Consider the following 15,837-nt stretch of genomic DNA (forward strand, 5'->3'; position numbering starts at 1 on the left):
AAGGGGACATATCATAAAAAATTGACTTTTTCCATGTTTAAGTGCTATAATTGGGTCCCAAGTGCTTCTATCAACCTATAAAATGTGAAAAAGATCAACCCAGTAACTTAGTTTTGGTAAACCATTCTCTGCAATCATGTGAAAAAATAGCTCATTGAAATTTGGCTCCCCCTGTGATGTCAGAAGGGGATAATACCGCCCCTTAATCTGCACTATCCAACCACGCCACTGCCATTTAGTGATCAGCTTATTTGCATTTTAAAGGACACACTCAAAACATTTTGCTCACACCTATAAAGTGGCAATTTTAACATGTTATAATAAATTATCTGTGGGGTATTTTGAGCTAGAACTTCAGATATACACTCTGGGGACACCAAAGATTTATTGGACATCTTAAAAAAGTCTTGTGAAATATCCCCTTTAACCCAATATAAGTATTGTTGTTGCTTTACGAAAAGAAGATTGATGTCTTTACTGCCTTTCTGCATTAAAAAATGTGTTGCTGCACTCTTAAAATGAATGTGTTAAATTAAAACATCTTGTGTCTAGCCAAGGACAACACATCCAGCGCGCTGTCCCCAATTTAACACATCTCTGTGTCACCTTTGTGTTGTTTTAACACATCCTGTGCTGTCCCTTTCATTTTTTATGAACTTAAATGACACTTAATGTGTTAAAAACAACACATAATGTGTTAAATAGTTTAACACAAAGCAATGTGTTAAAATTAACACATCCAGGGTGTGTTAATTTTAACACATTGCTTTGTGTTAAACTATTTAACACATTATGTGTTAATTTTAACACATTATGTGTCATTTCGTGCTGATTTAGAGTTCATATAAATAAAAGGGACAACACAAGATGTGTTAAAACAACACAAAGTGTGTTGTTCTAAAAATAACACAGATATGTGTTAAATTAAGGACAACACACTAGGTGTGTTGTCCTTAACTAGACACAAGATGTGTTAATTTAACACATTCGTTTTAAGAGTGTGTCTATAGGCAACAATAACCATTTGATTTAATCAAAAATATCTTAATTTGTATTCTGAAGTTGAACAAAGACACATAAGGGTGAATAATGACATTTTATTTTGGAGTAAACTATCCATTTAATAACTATTTTATCTGTTTAAATCTAGTCAACACTAAGTGTTATTAAACTATTTTGTCTACATTCTAAGCAGTCCTGTTTATGTGCTTAGTTGTATATATTATGGTTATTTTTTTGCTAGATCATGCTGTTTCTATATCAGTTTTTTGGACTTGTTGACAGTGTTTTATATATATATATATATATATATATACTTGCTTGCATGGATTTTTGTATGTGTATAATACAAAAATATAAGAATAATCAATATTGACAGACTTTTATCAATTGATAACAAACATTTGTGTCTAGTTCAACATGTTTTATTGAAAAGTTTGAACATATTTACAGTAAACACTGTGTTTGTTTATACAAACTGAAATGCATAAAAGTCACTTTTCTGAATACTTTTAAAAATACAAACCAAAAAAGTAAAATAAATGTTCAATTGTTTGTATATCTTGTAACTCATTACAAAACTCTTTACAATAAACAAAAAGTGCAAAGTAGATAACTAAACAACATAAGTTTGCCAGTCTCTTTAAAATTTTAAGGAATGTACTTTTTTCCTGACAAACTAAAAACTAAATAAGGAAACCTATACACAACAGCACCACATCGACTCACCAAATACAGCTCATTATTAATTCGATCACAAATTCACTGTTTTATTCATTACTAAAGTGGCTCACTAAATCCTATTATTAAAATTTCTTAATGAACACAGCAATTTTCTACAGTAGTCAAAAAAAGTGCAAAGACTTGCTTGAGGAAAAAAATGAAGTCACATTGAAAGTATAATTACAGAAATACAGCTTATGACAGGTGAAGCATTTATGCTCAATATCAGTGCATTGTCATATGAGCTCAACAGCCTGACCAGCAGGATGAGACATGCTTTTTTTTTTTTTACAAATGCCCTTATTAATAATAATCTTCACTTTGCTTTCTAATATAAACAGAATAGTAAAACGTTGTAATTTCAGGAAAAATCATCAGATTTTTAACTCTTTTCATTAGTCTGTAACATGGGCTGTTTTGAAAATCCGCTACTGCTTGAACTGGACTCGGGTGACTTTTCTATCCGCTTCATGATGAAGTGTCGCAGCATGAGAAAAAATCCTGTTGGGATACATGAGAATTGTATATTATTAGTCTGCATAACAGGATGTTCTAAAATACTTGATTCCTATTGGTTATTCTTAACCTTCAAGTCAATATTACATGCACTCTAAAAATGCTTGGTTTATTTTTGGACCCATAATAGGTAAATATTGGATAGAACACACTGCTGGGTCAAAATGTACCCAATGCTGGGCTGTTTTAACCCCACCATGGTTTTTATACCCCATGGTTGCATAACAACAACCCAATACTGGGTCATTTTAAACCAAGTGTGTTCCGTACAACACTCACCCATTATGAGTCAAAAATAACGCACCCATTTTTAGAGTGTGTACATTACAATTGTTTGGTGAGCCATCATGTTAAAAGCATGATAATGTACAGTCAGTTTATCACAAAGTTCCTTTCCTGAACATTACAATCATAAACCACCAAACTACAACTTTGTGTGTCTTTAAATTGTAGTAAGTGTGCTAGAAAACTCACCTTGTAAAGAATTGATAATACAGAAAAGGAAGAGGATGGCTTCTGAAAAAGGGCCAAAATTGAGGAAACTCAAGACCCACGTTAATCCGAACAGACAGGTTAAGCCCCAGATACTGAGAAAAATCCCATAACGGTTCTTCAGCACTGGCATCTTCAGTATTTTCCTCACAACATATAAAAGCATGACCAAACCAGAGCTCATCACAACGATCAGTAAGCCAAGATTAATGATGTAATGTGCCACAATGCTCTTTTCATTGTTCAACATCCAGCACCTGGGCAGGGGTGGGCAGAACAAAGATTAATTTTTATTTTGTGAATTCAGAATTCATTCAAGTAAGTGTGTCTAGTACTTACATGTAGTAAGGATTGGTGTCATTAGCATATGCCATAATTTCTCGTTTACCATATATATCACCTATAAAGAGCAGTATGGAAACTAGCAGAGCTGGAAGACCTGAAGTTGGAAATACAAATCAAGATAAGAGAGTTAGAGAGTATATAAACACATGAGTCTTAACAAAATGTTGACACAGGAATACGCCTTTACTCACCAAAACCCCCCAAGTAAAACCACCATGAGTGAGGTGGTAATTTGAACACCTGGTGGACTAACAAGAATGCGTGAAACACTTCCATAGCCATCCAGCAGAGTGTGCTAAGCAGCGCATAATGCAGAAGAGCTCCCGTTATCCAACAAACTGCCGAATTTCCTACATTCGCCAGTGTCCCGGTAAAGATGAATAACAAGGACAGAAGAAATACTGCCACTACCAGACCACGATGCACTAGCGAGGACTGATTTTTCTTCCCTGTACTGGAATGCAGAAAACAGCAATGGAGACAAAACGAGAAAAACACGATTTACAGATTAGTCATCATATTGAACATGCTTTTATAAAATTTGTTCTACTATAAAAACTTTCAAATCAGATTGTTAGATGTTATGGTTACCTCTTTTTACAGAGCCAATAGAAGAGAACCAAGCAGCTAACTAAAGACACAGCACATCCCACAGCTGTAATGAATGTCAAAGCCTCTAGATGGCGAACTTCAGCGTCCGGTTTTAGTTGCTAAAATGGCAAAAGACACAGTATGTGTAACCTGATTTAGACTTAAGACATTAAACACACTATCCATTCAGTTATAAACATTGGCAAACAAAACCAGAATAGCAATTATTAAGTAAATGAGTATGAGTTTAATGTTATGCTTTTTTCTTTGTTTATAAACTTACCACAAGAATAGCAAAGTATGTAAGGTGATTACAATGGCACTCTGTCTCTACTGCATTGATGTTAACTATCTCACAACCATCTGACCTCCAAATCACCTCATTGTCTGCAGAATACAAAAAAACAGGATTGAGTAAAATTAGCAAGACATTTAGTAATTCAGCTTCAGCTAATGTTGAAACATTTGCTGGAATTTCAAACTGGTTACACTTAAAAGTGTTTACCTCTTTTATTGTCCCATGAAACACAACTTTTAGACTGTGTAGGCTGTGGAATAAAACAGAAACAGAGACCCTTGAGTTAGGCTATGTTTACATTAATGCGTTTATCCTTTAAAACACGTTACTTTTGCTACGTTTACGCCTTTCATTTACACTACACCACTGTTTTCGACCCTCATAAACGGATTCGTTCACAAACGCTGCAGACCCTGTTTTAGTTTGAGTACTCAGACGTTGCGCTGAGTGTAAATGAACATAGACGGAGTCTTATGTAAACGTGACAGCGCATCATTTTCAAAGTAAAAATTATTTTTTATTCAGGTAAATGGAGATTTGCAATGGAGGTTTTGCCAAAAATAGTAAACATCTACCAACCAGCTATTATAAACGCTATATCAGATTGTTTTAACATGTGTCCTTATAGATAATGTCTGTTTTATATTTATGTTTGAGTATTGTTGGGTTTGAATATTGTTGTAATGTTGTTTTGTTTAAATTTAGTTAGCTTATTACGAAAGATAGACTGTAATTTTAAACGCCATATAGGACGTTGTAAAGGCCAATATGAAGGAAGGGAGAATTGTATTGGGTCAGACATTATTTTCGAGTTTAATTTAAGTTTTGTTTGCTACTTTGAAATTAATTTTGTGTCATATATTTTGTCTCTTTATTTTAATCAATGTTTTGTTGATAAGTTTTGTGCATATAAATGAATAAAAACAATAAAATCAACGTCATATTAATATTACATGCTCGTTTAGCCGATTGCGCTTTTTGCTATTTCTGTGTTGCTAGCGGAGGACATGCACGGACCTCACACACTTTTAAAAATTAACATCATATTAATTTTTATTAATTGATCGCACACTGAACAGCGACAGGTAAGGGAACTTAAGTTATTTGGTGTTTTTCTGAAGAATACAGTCAGTTTGTACGAAAATTTTCAAATGGACTATAAGATCATAAATATGAACTGCGAACAATGAACTATTATAAATATAACAGAGCGAAATGGCTGAAGAGGAACTCCCTACATTAAAGCAATAAGCATGCTAAAGCTATACTTAACCTCTTTTTATGTTTGATTGAAGTTTGCATTTGCTGAAATTTATTTTTTGGTTCAAGTTAGCTACTGTTTAGTAAGATGGTTCCTTTCTTAAATCATAAAGACCTTTCTGTTTGGTTTATAACATCAACATTAACCTATTAATCATATTAATATGTTGTGGGGGGAGCTAAAACAATATAAGACTTTCCCAAACACATTTTATAGGTTCAAAAATAGTGTCTGTTGTAGTTGGATCCAGGTGAATTGGATCCAAAATTGATTGAATTTTTATCAGTATCGCACACCCCTACCCCCGCAAAGGTAAGCTATTATTAGAGTAATAAGCTTTTTACACTTTTATGCGCTTACCCAGTTATGTGATTGGTCATGTTTCATGTATTTATGGTCATGTATAGTGTGGATGAAGATTCTTTTTAAAGTGCCAGTATAAACGAGGATCGTTTGCATTTTAAAATGCCATTTTAAAACGCAAATGCTCTAATGTAAACAGGGCCTTAATATGTTGTTGGAAAGAAATGCACTCATGGACCATGGCCAGGCATACACACTTTCTAAAAAAAATGGTCCCGAGCCATCACTGGGGAACTGCCCTTTAATTAGGTCCTAAAATATGTACCTTTAAAGGGACACTCCACTCCTTTGAAAATATGCTCACCCTCCAGCTCCCCGAGAGTTAAACACTTGATTTTTATTGTTTTGGAATCTATTCAGCCGATCTCCGAGTCTGGCGGTACCACTTTTAGCATAGCTTAGCATAATCCATTAAATCTAATTAGACCATTACTCTTAAAAACAACCAAAGAGTTTTGACACTTTTCCCATTTAAAACTTGACTCTTCCGTAGTTCGTGCACTAAGACCGACAGAAAACCAAAAGTTGCGACTTTCCAGGCAGACATGGCTAGGAACCACACTCTCATTCTGGTGCAATAATCAAGGACTTTGCTGCCGTAACATGGCTGTACCATGGCTGTAGCAGGCACAATGATATTAATTAATATCATTAATTAATAATTGATATTAAGTAGTCCTCTGCTATTTAAAGTAACCAAGGGGACTATTTTCTGGCAGTGTGTAATATCACTATGCCTGCTGCAGCTATGTTACGGCAGCAAAGTCCTTGATTATTGCACCAGAATGAGAGTATAGTTCCTAGCCAGATCTGCTTAGAAAATATCAACTTTTAATTTTCTGAAGGTCTTAGTACAAAATGTAACTACAGAAGAGTCAAGTTTTAAATAGGAATGGTTATTTTTTAGCACAATGCTAATGGTCTAATTAGATTCAATGGATTATGCTAAGCTATGCTAAAAGTGGTACCGCCGGACCCGGAGATCGGCTGAATCGATTCCAAAACGGTAAAAATCAAATATTTAACTCTAGGGGAGCTGGAAAAAAAGCTTATTTTCAAAAAAGTGGAGTGTCCCTTTAAGGTACAGATATGTATATATTGGGTTCACCAGAGTGTACCTTTGAGGTACTAATACGCACTCTTTGTCTTGTATGTAACTCCGAGGTACTAATATGAACTAGGGACCATTTTTTTACCTTGTTTTTTTGACAGTATAAGAAAGAAACTGATTTGGGGAAGTTTTTTTCATTATTCTGTTTCTTTATAACTAACTTTGTGCATGATGTCATTACAGAAGTCTGCTGGCAATATGATATCATATTACTGTTATTAGTGTTAAAAGCAGTGGAGAACCCATTCATAGCTGACATCTGCAATCCGAATGAGCAACAATTACAGTATAACAAAAAAAGACTAACAGATACACAAATAAAAAAACGCTCAAACAGACTTACTAGAAAGGGCGAGTGATGGAACCTAATTCTGACAGGTTCTGGTAGGTTTTTGATGATCTCATTCTCCACTGTGATTCCAACTACGTCCTCCAGAATATTTGAGTTGGGCAAATTTGTCTGCAAACACAAAAGTGCATGTTTGTCACTTTGCACACATACATATTTACAGTATATTTGTCTGTCCAAATGCAAAAATAGTCTTAGTTTAACTTTTTTTTGCACATTATACCTTAAATAATGTCTTTACTGCATTGTCCCTGAAGTATGTTATAAGCACTTTGGATTTTTTTCTTCCTGCTGACATCAGGTAAGGGGGAAGATATATGGAGGGGGCCGGGTTTGATTGGTTATTTCGCTGGGCCTGGAATGTAGCACACACATTTAGTCATATGCATTAAAGGAACATGCTAAGACACGCTATGCTTCTGTATTTAAACTTTCTGTTTAAAAAAATGTGAACACACTTACTGTCGGAGTGACATCTTGTCCCATGAAGCCTTCTTGCATCTCTATGATAGCTCCCTGAACACAAGGTAGATCCACTGGTCCATCCAATTTCTTTTCTATCCTACAAATGCAAACACATACAATTCTTAAATAACTTCTGGACTTATTAAAGGGATAGTTCACCCAAAAATGAAAATAATGTCATCAATGACTCACCCTCATGTTCCACAATCGTAAGACCCCCATTCAGCTTTGTAAACACAGTTTAATGTTTTATATTTAGTACGAAAGCTTGTTGACCCTACATTGAAATCTATGTACGGTATACTGTCCATATCAAGAAAGGTAATAAAAACATCTTTAAAGTAGTTCATGTGACATTAGTGGGTCGGTTAGAATGTGCCGAAGCATCGAAAATTCACTTTTGCTCCAAAAATAACAAAAATTACTACTTTATTCAGCATTGTCTTCTCTGTGTCCGTTTTGAAGCGCATGCGCAAGACTAAAGTCACGTGACTCCAGTGACGCGGCTGACATGTTATCTGGTGTGCCCCAGCTGTTTGTTTTGTGTTTTTATGGACCAAAATGTATCTTCGATGCTTCAACACATTCCAACCGACTCACCGATGTCACATGGACTACTTTGATGATGTTTTTATTACCTTTCTGGACATAGGCAGTGTACCGTACGAAGATTTTCAATGAAGGGTCAACAAGCTTTGGACTAATTATAAAACATCGTAAACTGATGTTCTGAAGATGAACAGAGGTCTTATGAGTTTGGAACGATGATGAGGGTGAGTTATTGATGACATTATTTAAATTTTTGGGTGAACTATCCCTTTAAAAGAGTAATAATAAAATATGTGGTTATAAGTAGCATGTTAAGAAAGGTGGATGCTTGTAGGAATAATGCTTCTTAGGCATGATATAGTTCAGTATAATTGGAAGATTTAAGGTTTGGAAAAATGTTTTGGGTGTCTACTTCATAAGTGTGCACAACTATAATCTATGCACAGGGTGGCTATACTTTGAAGGAGCTAAAATAAACATTGAGTTGGTGTGTCTTCGACTAGTGCTGTATTACAATACAATGTAATCAGTGGTGTAGTGGTGTCTGGAGAAGTGGGTATACTCTTAATTTATGCCCCCAGTAGAAGTGGGTATACCCCATGCCATCAAATAAAGAGGTGGGTATACTCCGTATACCTGCATATATTCTGCACTACAACACTGAATGTAATGTAGACATAGCAGTTTTGTCCTGTATATGGAATGTAAATGAGGTCCATGTGCTTACTTCTCAAATTAAACCCTTACATAATTGACATAGAGTAACTACAAAAAGTGCACCAATGCCACTTACAGTACCACCATGATTTCCAGTCTAGCCACAGAGGTTGTGTATGTTGGATGGTGACATTATAACCACACTATGTAACCATACAACATGCATCTGCCTACCCTTTTTTTGCCATGTATATACACTACTGAGCAAAAGCCATCATTGAATATGCTGTTTATGCAATGGTAAAGTAACCGTATTATTTCGTAGAAACTGAGCTGGTGTAAATACATGTGACCCTGTAAGATTCAGGCTAAAGTCTCATTATATAATTGTGATTTCACTTTCATTTTAATATTTGACATGACCATACTCAGTCAATATTAGAAATATAAAGTTAAAGTATGCCGCGTATAAATTACCACTATAGACATAGATGTATACATCCTACAATTTACTAATTAATGAACGCGATGAAATACGCGAACGCAATCTCTGCCTCTGCTGACGTTTATGGTCGACTGGATTCCGAGACTGGGGAAATGTCCGACTTAACGTTACAAGCTCTTTTTCACTCCTCCCCTCACTGCAGCCCCCTGGTCTTGTCTAAATTTCAGGCAAGGCGCATCTCAAACAAGCCACCAAACTTTGGCTTCCTGTTTGTGGCTCAAGCTGTTTTGCACTTGAGCTTAAGGCTGTTGTTAAGGCTATGGGCGTCGGAAGGAAAATAAAAAAAGTGGGTCCAAAACGTTTACTGGAATAGATGCCATTTTCTTGTATTGTGGTGCCTTTTAATTAAACAATTACCTTCTTGTCTCATGGCCTGCAGCAGGCAAAAGTAGTGAAAACACGAAATTTAGTGGAACATATTTTAATTTGTTATGGAATTCTTTAGTGAATGGATTTAACGGGCGCTCAAACAAGTAAACTAACATATCCACTAAATAGGAGTAAAAAATGAGTGGGCCCACTTTCATTTGTCTTAAAAATGGGTGTGTCCTGTCCTAAAATGTTTCGACACCCATGGTTATGATTACAGCCCTGTAAGCATGAATAGAATCAACTTCCCCAGATTACTTCTTGGAAGGCTACAACAGTTCATTAGACTTTACATAATAGTGAAAGTACTAAAGTAAACTAAAATTCAAAAAGATCGACTTACTTGTTTGGTCCATAGTGCTTCTGAAAAGCCTCACCACAGAACGTTTTCGCTGAAAGTAGAACAATCGATTTAATCAATTTATTTGAATATCTAATTCATTACGTGTTCAGACCTCAATACGACATATGTCAATGATATCTGTAGATAATATATTACCATAAAATAAAACATAAATAAACACTTCTGTGCTAAAGCACATGGGATGCTTCACCCAAAAAATTCTGCGATTACATGAAGAGATAATAAAAGTACTTACTGCAGTTAATTGAACCCCCTCGAAATGTATATACTTCCATGACATTGTGGCTGAGGATATCACCTCTGAGGTTGCCATTCACAATACCATACAGCTTTCCGAGGGTTTGATTATCTGGTGAGAGGTCAGTGCAGCAGGCTTCTTGTAGACCAGATTGGCTACATAGAGTATAGATCTTTCCATTCACCTCCACCATCAGCAGGTCATGCAGTGGATCCCAGAATACACAGAAGTGACTTTGATTTTGAAGGGGATTTAAATCTAAATCAAGTAATTTACTTTGATTGCACTTTGCTGTGATAGCACCCTGGATAGAGAGTGCATCCTTCGTTCCTGAAATCTCGATGTTCCGACAGCCCGTTCTTAAATCATATCTCAGATATTTCGGGGATCCTTTGTCATGGCGCCATGTTCCACACATTATAAAGTCCCTGTCATTATCTATTGATGCTGCAATGACAAAATATAGATACTTTTGAGATTAAAAAGGAAGCTTTACTATTTCCAAGAACCTATCCTGCACATGTTTGCACATTCAGTATCACGCTACATTTTTATTTGAACTGCTATATTCGTTATTAGGACACTAACCGGAATCCATAATCAATAAGCAACAATGGTATTATTTTGCTTTCAAATACTTGCTTACCTTGACACAGAATGAACAACAGACAGATGAACACAAATATTCTTGCAGCGATTTGATTCTTCTTCATTGTAACTCATAGATGATTCCTAAAAAGCAACAGAGTGACAAAAACAATATTAATAGGGAATCATGTTATCAGTATTATGCACATTTCTAGTTGTTACCAATTTCTAACAATCTTTAGAAAAGGATATATGATGCATTATCTATGCAACACTCACTTCCTCCTTCCAAATGCAATATTCGTGAGATAAAAGGTAGTCATTGTGACACATCTACACTAGAAACACATCTATTCTTGGCATTTTTACACATGCATGTGTAAAAATACATTCAGACACATGTTAGGCAACAGTCATCTCTTATCCCTGAGAACATGCATTCTTTCTCAACAAAGGCACTTTTGTAAGAAATGTGCATGTTTAGCGCAACACGCAGATATGAGGCCATCCTCACACCACAATCGGTTTTGTTTTGTTGACATATACATGAGTCCTAAAACTCATGACAATAAAATGACTCATAATACACTATTACACTGTCAATCTCAATACAGCATCTGTGAAAGCAGATGACTCAGTCATTGAATGGCATGTCTAGTGGCCTGAGTCAGCACTGGGGCACCGAAGCTCAGCTGAAGTAGCTTCTGCAAATTTCAGAAGTGAGAAAATACTTTGGTCAGAAACTACACTGAAAGTTTTGTGTCACGATGATTCCCAGCCCCATTAAAATACATATACAACAATCGGAGAGCCCTCCCCCCCAACCCTATACATCTATCTTTCCGCTTGATTTTGCTGTTACGTTGAATAAACAAAAATAATTATTGTACACAAAAATAATTTGACTACCTCATCTTGCCCTTCAAACTTAAAAAAAGATGTTTTAATAAAATTATGAATTATTTTATGCATCTCTATGTGAGCTCAAAGCATATCAGTTATGCTGAATCATTGCAGTAAATTTGAAACAGATTCTTAAGATAACAACTGTGAAGCTCAGATGCAAAAGCCACTAAACTGTACTTCCTTTAAAGGGGCCATAGGATGAAAATCTGACTTTTTTCATGTTTAAGTGCTATGATTGGGTCCCCAGAGCTTCTATCAACCTAGAAAATGTGAAAAAGATCAACCCAGTAACTTAGTTTTGGTAAACCATTCTCTACAAGCACATGAACAAGGTTGTTGAAATTTGGCTCTCCTTGTGATGTCATAATGAGCTCTTATTATAATAATACCACCCCTTAATCTGCACTATCCAACCAGCACTGCCATTTAGTGCAGAGAAAAGCACAATTGAGTTTTAATTGCAACAAACCACCATCATTCTGATCAGTGTTTGATTTCATCAGCTCATTTGCATTTTAAAAGACACACCCAAAACGGCACATTTTTGCACACACCTACAAAGTGGCAATTTTAACATGCTATAATAAATTATTTATATGATATTTTGAGCTAAAACTGCACATATGTGCTCTGGGGACACCAAAGATTTATTTGAAATCTTAAAAAAGTCTTGTGCCATGGCCCCTTTAAAAATGAGATAATGACATTTAACCCGAATGCTCTTGACACGAATTATGCGTCCATCCAATACTTCTGCTTCAGGCCATTCAAAAATACCAGTTTTTTTGACAGGATCCATTAAGAGTCTGCTAAAAAAAACGTGTCAGACGAACCTAAAAGGGTTTTGCATCTGAGCTCTTCAACTGCATGTTACCACTTATCATACGTAAACAATACAATGGGGATGAACACTTCAGACTCCACATAAAACCAAGGTGTTAAACAACACGGTGATTTCATCAATATAATCGTCCTTTATATCATCAGAGCCAAAAGGGCCAACAATGCAATGCATATATAAATCAATTCTAACTTACAGCTCAACCGCTGCACATTTGCTTCTCTGCGTGTCGACATTTACAGTAAATATTGTTGAAAATATGAACCAAACCAGACTGAAGATGAGACACCGCTGTGGCTTTCCTGCATTTACCCACTCGAGCACAAACATGCATCAACCTGCTTTGACAGGCATTACACAAAACAAAACACAACACAACACCTGTATTAAGTTTCATCTGAGGGATCAGTGTGCTTTACAAGTTAACCATTGCTACTATGAGGAAGTATAACTAAACCAAACTACACTAAAATTGCTTGCAAAAGACAATATAGACAGATAACAGATAATGGAAATTTGACTGAGGGAGAGAGAGAGAGAGAGAGAGAGAGAGAGAAAGAGAGAGAGAGATGCTAAAATGACAGCCTACTGTGTAGACACAACAAAAATAAACATTCTTACTTTCACCAGTCTGTGACCTTGCACTCTAAGAAAGGATGTTAATTTTTTACACATTTTTTACCGTTATGCTGTTATACACACTATGTGTCATAAATAAAATAAAACACAGGTAGGTTGTCTTAAAAGTAACACAAAATGTGTTGTTCCAGTGTGTTTTCTAAACTAACACACATCGTTTTTAACACATCGGTTGTAAGAGTGTGTCATAATTAACCTCTATTTTATTAACTCAACCGGGTTGAGAGTTTTGTTAAAACTTTAAACATCTGACAGACATTTTCTTTGCAACCACACTGGCCATACTTCCTGACACAACACATTTTGTCAGGCCAAAATAACTTCTGTACACGCATTTGCAAAGCAAACAGACAAGCTTTCCAAATAACTTATTATGACATAAATGTCAATTAAAATATCTGTTTAATTTAAACAAAATGTGCTTGCATAATACTTTAAAATTTCTATAACTGAGAAAAACTGTGTCTTTGTACAAACCCTTCAGAAGTGTACAGTATATGATTTACAGCAAAATGAAAGCAGAACAGAGCACACTATTGACTACCACTGAAAGTGCCCAGTTTCTCAGTGCCGTATTTGACATGGGTGCGCCTATGCCTCCGCCCTTTTTGGCCCTCTCTCTCTCTCTGCCATTGTTCCAGCTATGTGGACCTCACAGCAGTCGAAGAATGTCCCTTTTCTCCTCTCAGAGGACCAGTTTTGAAAGGAAGTGGCATTTATACAGCCAGATTTGTTGCCAGTTTTAAACAGTGCAAATAAAGTTTTTTTATTGCTTGAAAACATAAAATTCTAATTTCTTCTATGCATTGTCCTCCACACAACACCCACTGGAAAAAAAAGATTTCACACCAAATGAACATCATCTAATGTTTTGAACTTTTGACTCCCCACCTGTATGTTTTCCTCTGTATACATTTCTTGAAATGATTCAACCTTTTTTGAAATGTCAGCTTAGTCAGTGTGCAATATGGCTAAAGTAAGAGACCAAGCGTTTCCACGGCTGCTGTTGTGTCTAGCAAAGCTAACAACCCGCACATAGCAAGAATGTGAACTTTGAGATGAATTAGGTCAAGCTATTGTGCTTTTGCTTTGTGACTTCAGTGCCAGACATAAAAGAGAGAGGCCTTTATGTTCTTTGCATTCTGAGCTGAACCGACAAGTAGCAATGAGCAAGGGCAAAGGTCTCTCAATCAGTGGTACACTACACATAGGCTATAGGTTATTACAGGTTATTACAGCAAACACACTGGTTTAGGTAAGATGTGCAGAGTAACCACCATGGTGCAGACAGGAAAACCAATACCCTTGGCATCAAAAACACGAGAAATAGAAGTCGAGCAAAAACAGACTCTAACTGTTAATAGTCATAAGCATGAGATCAATACGTTGCACATGTTTCTGTGTATCTCAAAGCTTTAAATGTCATAAAGCACGGACTCAACCATCTTAGCCTGTTATAAAGGCAGATAAAGAGAGCATTCCTTTCTATTGAGGTGGACTGTCTGAAAGGGTTAAAAGATTGAAGGGTTTCACTGATGCACACAGTCTCAGTGTCTCTTTGATTTGTTCATAGCCTCAGAGTAAATATGCGCGTGCCTTTCTCCACCTGCGCTCCAATTTCCTTAAGCATCTCATGTTATAGCAGAATAGAAATAAGGGAACAATAAAAACAGAAAGATTGCATGTTTACCATATATAGTATGGATGTATTCTAATAAAAACACTTATATTGTGTATATAAAACACTATTAAAGATAATTTCGTTTTAATTTAATTTTGACGTGTTACTTCACACGGTTTATTCGGCACGTTTTTAACTGGCATGCATGTTTCATTTGCTACCCTACACAAAAAATTAAGAGAAAATGCAAAAACACAAAACGAAAATAAAAGAATGACAGTATGTTTTAATAGCCCCTTTTAAACTAACCGGAATCTCTCATTTTTAAAAAAATCGCACGCGCAAATCTCCATAATGTAAATTTTAAACCGACGCCAGTTAAGCTTCTTTACATTTCGACACGTTTAAATTAAATTAAAATCGATCGTTACACGTTTCTCATCTGAATACAAAATGTCAGACTGTTTAGGTCTATAGATATATAATAACAAACTCACATTTATACACCTGCGTCGCGGCGGATCGGACATTTGATCACAAGAATGAGGGGAAAATATCTTACCTTTCTTTGATGAATCTGAGTACTTGCTGTCGTCCTCTAGTATACAAATACTTCAGTTAAATCTCACAGACTGGCGAAGATGATTTCAAGGTTATGCTGGAGAAAAACACGCGTGTCGCCCAATAACGTGGGCAACTTTCAGACTGGTAAAGTCCGCGGAACCCCTGCTGTGACTCACAGACAGCATGTGAGATGCGTGCGCCTGCGCATATGAAAGCCACTCACGCGAAAGCGACCGGATTTTTCGCAAGCAGTCACAAAAAAACACCGTTCCAGAGGGAATAGATGGCAAAAAAACAAAAAGTTACACAAAAATATCAGGGTTTAATACGATTACTAATAGATTACTAACAGAAAATGTCAAAGTTTTGACATTTTCTGTCATATTTTATATATTTATAACCTAAAGGGTAGATTAGCATAACTTTAACAGATAAAAAATGGGTGCGCACACAATAAATGTGTCTGTGAAGACAAGAAACCTT

At 35.9% G+C, this 15,837-nt stretch overlaps 1 protein-coding gene across 1 annotated transcript; it reads right to left on the reverse strand.

The window, feature by feature from the left end:
* Nucleotides 1-1,451: 1,451 nt before the first annotated feature.
* LOC129442144 (adhesion G-protein coupled receptor G5) lies at nucleotides 1,452-15,563 on the reverse strand. Its single transcript, XM_055202027.2, has 14 exons — nucleotides 15,353-15,563; nucleotides 10,842-10,927; nucleotides 10,193-10,642; nucleotides 9,937-9,985; nucleotides 7,511-7,610; nucleotides 7,272-7,403; nucleotides 7,043-7,159; nucleotides 4,172-4,214; nucleotides 3,950-4,053; nucleotides 3,667-3,785; nucleotides 3,267-3,529; nucleotides 3,070-3,169; nucleotides 2,713-2,987; nucleotides 1,452-2,223 (listed from the first exon to the last, which is right to left on the reverse strand). Exons 2-14 carry the CDS (start codon nucleotides 10,906-10,908, stop codon nucleotides 2,105-2,107), a joined length of 1,938 nt encoding a protein of 645 aa, XP_055058002.2. The 5' UTR covers nucleotides 10,909-10,927; nucleotides 15,353-15,563; the 3' UTR covers nucleotides 1,452-2,104.
* Between the last annotated feature and the right edge of the window lie 274 nt (nucleotides 15,564-15,837).

This window comes from Misgurnus anguillicaudatus, chromosome 21 (assembly GCF_027580225.2).
Source record: "Misgurnus anguillicaudatus chromosome 21, ASM2758022v2, whole genome shotgun sequence".
NCBI classification, from domain to species: Eukaryota; Metazoa; Chordata; class Actinopteri; order Cypriniformes; family Cobitidae; genus Misgurnus; species Misgurnus anguillicaudatus.

Excerpts from the sequence above, each read along its gene's own strand:
- LOC129442144 (XM_055202027.2), bottom strand. The coding sequence starts at position 10,908 with ATGAAGAAGAATCAAATCGCTGCAAGAATATTTGTGTTCATCTGTCTG. Across the intron at positions 9,986-10,192 it reads AGGGGGTTCAATTAACTGCA|CGAAAACGTTCTGTGGTGAG; the intron begins GTAAGTACTTTT and ends TTCTACTTTCAG. Across the intron at positions 4,215-7,042 it reads TCCATCACTCGCCCTTTCTA|CCTACACAGTCTAAAAGTTG; the intron begins GTAAGTCTGTTT and ends TTTATTCCACAG.